The sequence below is a fragment of the Marmota marmota genome, unplaced genomic scaffold, assembly GCF_001458135.2.
Source record: "Marmota marmota marmota unplaced genomic scaffold, marMar, whole genome shotgun sequence".
NCBI classification, from domain to species: Eukaryota; Metazoa; Chordata; class Mammalia; order Rodentia; family Sciuridae; genus Marmota; species Marmota marmota.
In genome coordinates this window covers 59,054,996-59,059,650 of record NW_026000174.1, presented here as the reverse complement: position 1 = coordinate 59,059,650, position 4,655 = coordinate 59,054,996, and the positions used below count along the sequence as shown (strand labels likewise).

At 32.2% G+C, this 4,655-nt stretch overlaps 1 protein-coding gene across 1 annotated transcript; it reads right to left on the bottom strand.

Annotated features, from left to right (window-relative positions):
• Nucleotides 1-2,481: 2,481 nt before the first annotated feature.
• On the bottom strand, nt 2,482-3,435 carry LOC107159450 (olfactory receptor 8K3-like). The gene has a single exon (XM_015506046.1). The coding sequence runs from the start codon at nt 3,433-3,435 to the stop codon at nt 2,482-2,484; it is 954 nt and encodes a 317-aa protein (XP_015361532.1).
• Between the last annotated feature and the right edge of the window lie 1,220 nt (nt 3,436-4,655).

Genomic DNA, 4,655 nt, shown 5'->3' with positions numbered 1-4,655 from the left:
TAAAAAAGTTCTCAATATCAAGACTTTGAAATGTTGGTCAAAAGGGACATTTCAAGAAGATTTTTCTTTTTTGAGAGAAGTATTCGGTTCACAGAAAGTTTAAGAGGAAAATGCAGGAGTTTTCTTTATATTCCATGCATGTGCCTGTCTGGTTTGTTGAAATAACTCTCTCTGCTGCAGTACAGTTCTTTTACTCCTTTTTACAAAGAGCAATTCACTCTATTTTGGTGGTAATTTTCTAGACTCTACTATTCTGTTATGTTCTCTTAATCTCTTGGTCTTCTATTTGTCTCTCTTTGCATTTTATCCCATTTATTTCTAATATATTTCAGTCTTTGTTATTTTATTGGTCTCTTTTTTCTTTCTCCACTACTACACTTTCTCAATTGTCATGACAACTGCTAACAAAGAATGCTTTATTTATTCAATCCACCAGCAAAAAGAAAAAAAAAATAAAAAGACATGAAAAATTCCCAGAATTTTGAATTTCAGCCACTCTGGTGAATGTGTTTTCATATGACAGTATTTATGCTATACAATGATTGATGATCTTTAAAAATAGTTATATATTTAATTTTTTTTGATATTCTGTTTATTAAGTATTTCTGCAGGTGATTTTTCTCCTTTCTCTATATATATTAACTTGACAGCTAATGCTGGTTTTAGGATTAAGCATTTGCAGCCTGCAGTAACAAATGCCTTAATCCCAGTGGCTTGGGAAGCTGAGGCAGGAGAATTGCCAATTCAAAATTAGCCTTGCAAAAGCGAGGTGCTATTTTTATTAGTTATCTTTTGTTTGAAATTTTCTATTTCAAAATTACTGACATCAGCATTATTTGTTTGAATGTGTTGGAAATGTATTGACATTGCATTGCCTCTTCATTCTTCTTTGGTATACTTTTATAATTTGAACACATTAATTTTTGGTCATTTTTGTGTTTTTATAGATTGGTACTTACATTTTATGTTATTAGTCTTGTACCATATTTAAGGTATCTTTCCTTATCCAAAAATATGAAGCTATTACTTGCATGTTCTTCTAGAGAATGTTTAATTCTAGATTTGTTATTTAAATTCATATAATTTCTCAATTAAATTTGAGTTCTTCTATGTGTAGCCTTTAAAATAACAAGTACTTTCCATGTATGCATGATATACAGAATGATATTTTGATGAAGAAATATATATATATATATATATATATATATATATATATATGAATTAATTTTTTGATGGATATATACACTATTCAACATGCACTACCACAATATTTACTGACTTTATCATTTATTGAGTATTATATAAGGCATACATATAAATGACAAAGTTTCATACACAGGAAGTCTAAGTAAACTATTTCAATGTACTAAACAGTCTAATCCTTTCTAAACCAACTTCCAGAGGTTCTATAGCAGACCTTTATTTTTGTTTAATATTCTATCTGTCCACATGTGTACCAACATCACAATTTCTAAAAAATAATGCAGTTTTATGTCAAGAATTGACATCTATTATTGGAACTACCTCAGGTTCTCTCTTTTTCAAGATATTGCCCTAGTTTTTCTTGGTACTTTGCATTTCAAAGTTTGGCATCTATTTGAGTATTTTAAAACACTGGTAAATTTTTTATTGCTCCTCCATTAAACTTATAGAAAATTTTAAGGAGAACTCACTTATTCACAACATTTATTAATTCCAACCATAGACATGTTATATTGCTACCCTTAAATATTTTTTTCAAAAATTTGTAGTGATATTATTTTATATTAACATGAAAGTCATGTGACTTGTTCATTAGATTTTTCTTAAATACTTTAATTTTCATTGCTAGTGTAGCACATATTTTAAATTGATACTCAAATATTATGCTCTAATAGTTGCCATGTAATTGATATTTTATATGATGACCTTATAGTAACAATTTTTCAAGTGTCACTCATTTTAAAATTTAAACTTTTTTGGGAGGGGGGATTTCCATGTAAAAGGTTATGTCTTTTAAAAGTGAGCAATTACAATTTTATTTTTTTCTTTCTTAAATAAAACACTATATATATGCATATTTATACATATATATATATACACATTCATATGTGTATGTTCAATAAAGATAGATACTATAGTTTAATAAAAATCTGAGACAACACTTAGCACAGGGTAGATAGAGTGTCTTAAAAGTTGTTATTGATGATGCATTATTTTTTGTAGTGTATACCTGAAAAACACAATAGCATAGCTGCTTTGTCTACATCAGTATGTCACGAGAAATCTATGTGGAAAGAGTGTGAAATAAAATTCAAACATGTATACTGATCTGGAAGACAAATCAAACTGAATATCAAAAGGTCCATCAACATTAACTCATCTAAATGTTGAAATCAAGGAAAATATTTTAGTTTCCTATGCCTTTTCTATGTAGACCTTTCAAAGAATTATTGCATATAGTAAATAGTTATTGATAAACTTATTTATTATATACACATTCTATATCGGACTTGAAATGAGACGTTTGCACAGATTTTCCCATAACCTCCACATGGCACCTTTAACCTCTGTATTTCTCAAACTATAGATAATGGGATTCAGCATGGGTATCACGAGGGTGTAAAATAAAGAGGTCATCTTGTCAGTATCAAAGGAGTGACTGGACTTGGGCTGCCCATACATGAAGAATAGAGTCCCGTATAATACAACTACCACTGTCAGGTGAGACCCACAGGTGGAGAAGGCTTTACACCTGCCCTCTGCAGAGTTCATCCTGAGGATGGCCAGGAGGATCAGAATGTAGGAGACAAGGATGATCAGAAGAGATGAAACAAAAGTAAATGCTGAAAAGATCAATATTATTAACTCAATCTCTCGTGTACTTGAGCAAATCAAAGTTAACAAGGGAAGACTGTCACAATAGAAATGACTGATAACATTATTGCCACAGAAGGTAGAGATAAAAATTTTTATGGTGGTTACCAGAGAAAGAGAGGCACTGTATAGAGACGGGATTACCACCAGCACCCAGCAAACTCTTTTTGACATGATGACTGTGTAGAGCAGAGGGTTGCAGATGGCCACGTATCGGTCATAAGCCATTGCTGAGAGAATATAAAGCTCATTAAGGACAAAAAAGATAATGAATGCTAACTGTGTAGCACACCAATTGTAGGGAATTATGTTTTGAATAGCTACAAAATTTACCAACATTTTGGGTCCCACAGCTGTTGAGTTACCAAGATCAATGAAAGCCAGGTGTTTGAGAAAAAAATACATGGGTGTTTGTAGCCTGGAGTCCACCTCAGTGAGGATGATAATGCCCAAATTGCCCAGCAGTGAGACCATGTAGATGATGAAGAACAGCCCAAAGAAGGGAGCCTGCAACTCAGGGTGGTTTGTGATGCCCATTAAGATGAATTCATTGAACACTGTAAGATTCTCTTTATCCATCCAGGCCATTAATTTACCTGATTGTGGGAAGTATCATCAAAAATCCTTGGGTTTCAGGAGGTATATCACCTGTTAAAATTTAATGTTCCAAAAATTACATGTAAGATAGACTTAAGGAATTTTTTTTAAAACTGGGGATTGAACTCTCAGGGACTCAAATATAGAGCTATATTCCCCAGCCCTATTTTGTTTTGTATTTAGAGACAGGGTCTCACTGACTTGCTAAGCACCTCCCTGTTGCTGGGGCTGGCTTTGAAGTCAGGATCCTCCTGACTCAGCCTCCCAAGCTGCTGGGATCACAAGCGTGCACCACAGTTCCTGGCATGAAAGATTTTTGTACATTTTGTTGTTGTTGCTGCTGTTGCTTCTTTGTTGTGTTTGGTATCCGTGGATGTTCTGTTGCTGAACTGCATAACCAGCCCTTTTTAGTTTTAACTTAAAAAAATTAGACAGGACTTTGCTAATTTTCCAAGCCTGGCCTTAAATTTACAATCCTCCTGTTTCAGCCTCCCTGTGTAGGTAAGGGTTAAGCATGAGTCCCCAAGCCCAGCAGGCTTATATTTTTTGACATGAAGCAATTTAAAATGACTCTCCTCCATCCCTGAAGCTAAAACCTAACTTGAAAACCATTATGGCATTATGTTATCTTATTTCCATTACTTTGAAAATTGGTTTGCTTGTAATTCATAATTTACTGGTGTATCTGATAACACTATAAACTGACAGTTGTTTTCCTTATCTTTTTCACTGCTGAGATTTTACTCCCTATTTTTAATTGGTCATGTTTTACACAGGGGCCTCTGTTTCATTACCATATAATTCCCATTTCAAATGTAGATGTGAGTATTCAACCATTATTAACATGTTAATAAGATCATTATAGGAATAAATAAGAATTTTAAAATCTACATTAAATTTGGGTTAATCACATTTTTGGCTAAGATATTTAATATTAGGAAATCTAAATATAATCTATCAAGTTATCAGATTATATCAGAAAGAAAAAATAAATATTCCAATATACAAATAAATAATGCCATTAATTATGGCTCAAAACAATACAGATTTAGATTTGGAAGACAATTTCATTGTCGATAGAATATATCAGAAAAGTTAAACTGCACTTAGTCTTAAAAAAAGAAAATTAAAACTTTTGAAAAAAAGTTAGAGATGTCCCATATAAATTTGTAGAAGTGCTATGTGCCTGGATTATACAACAG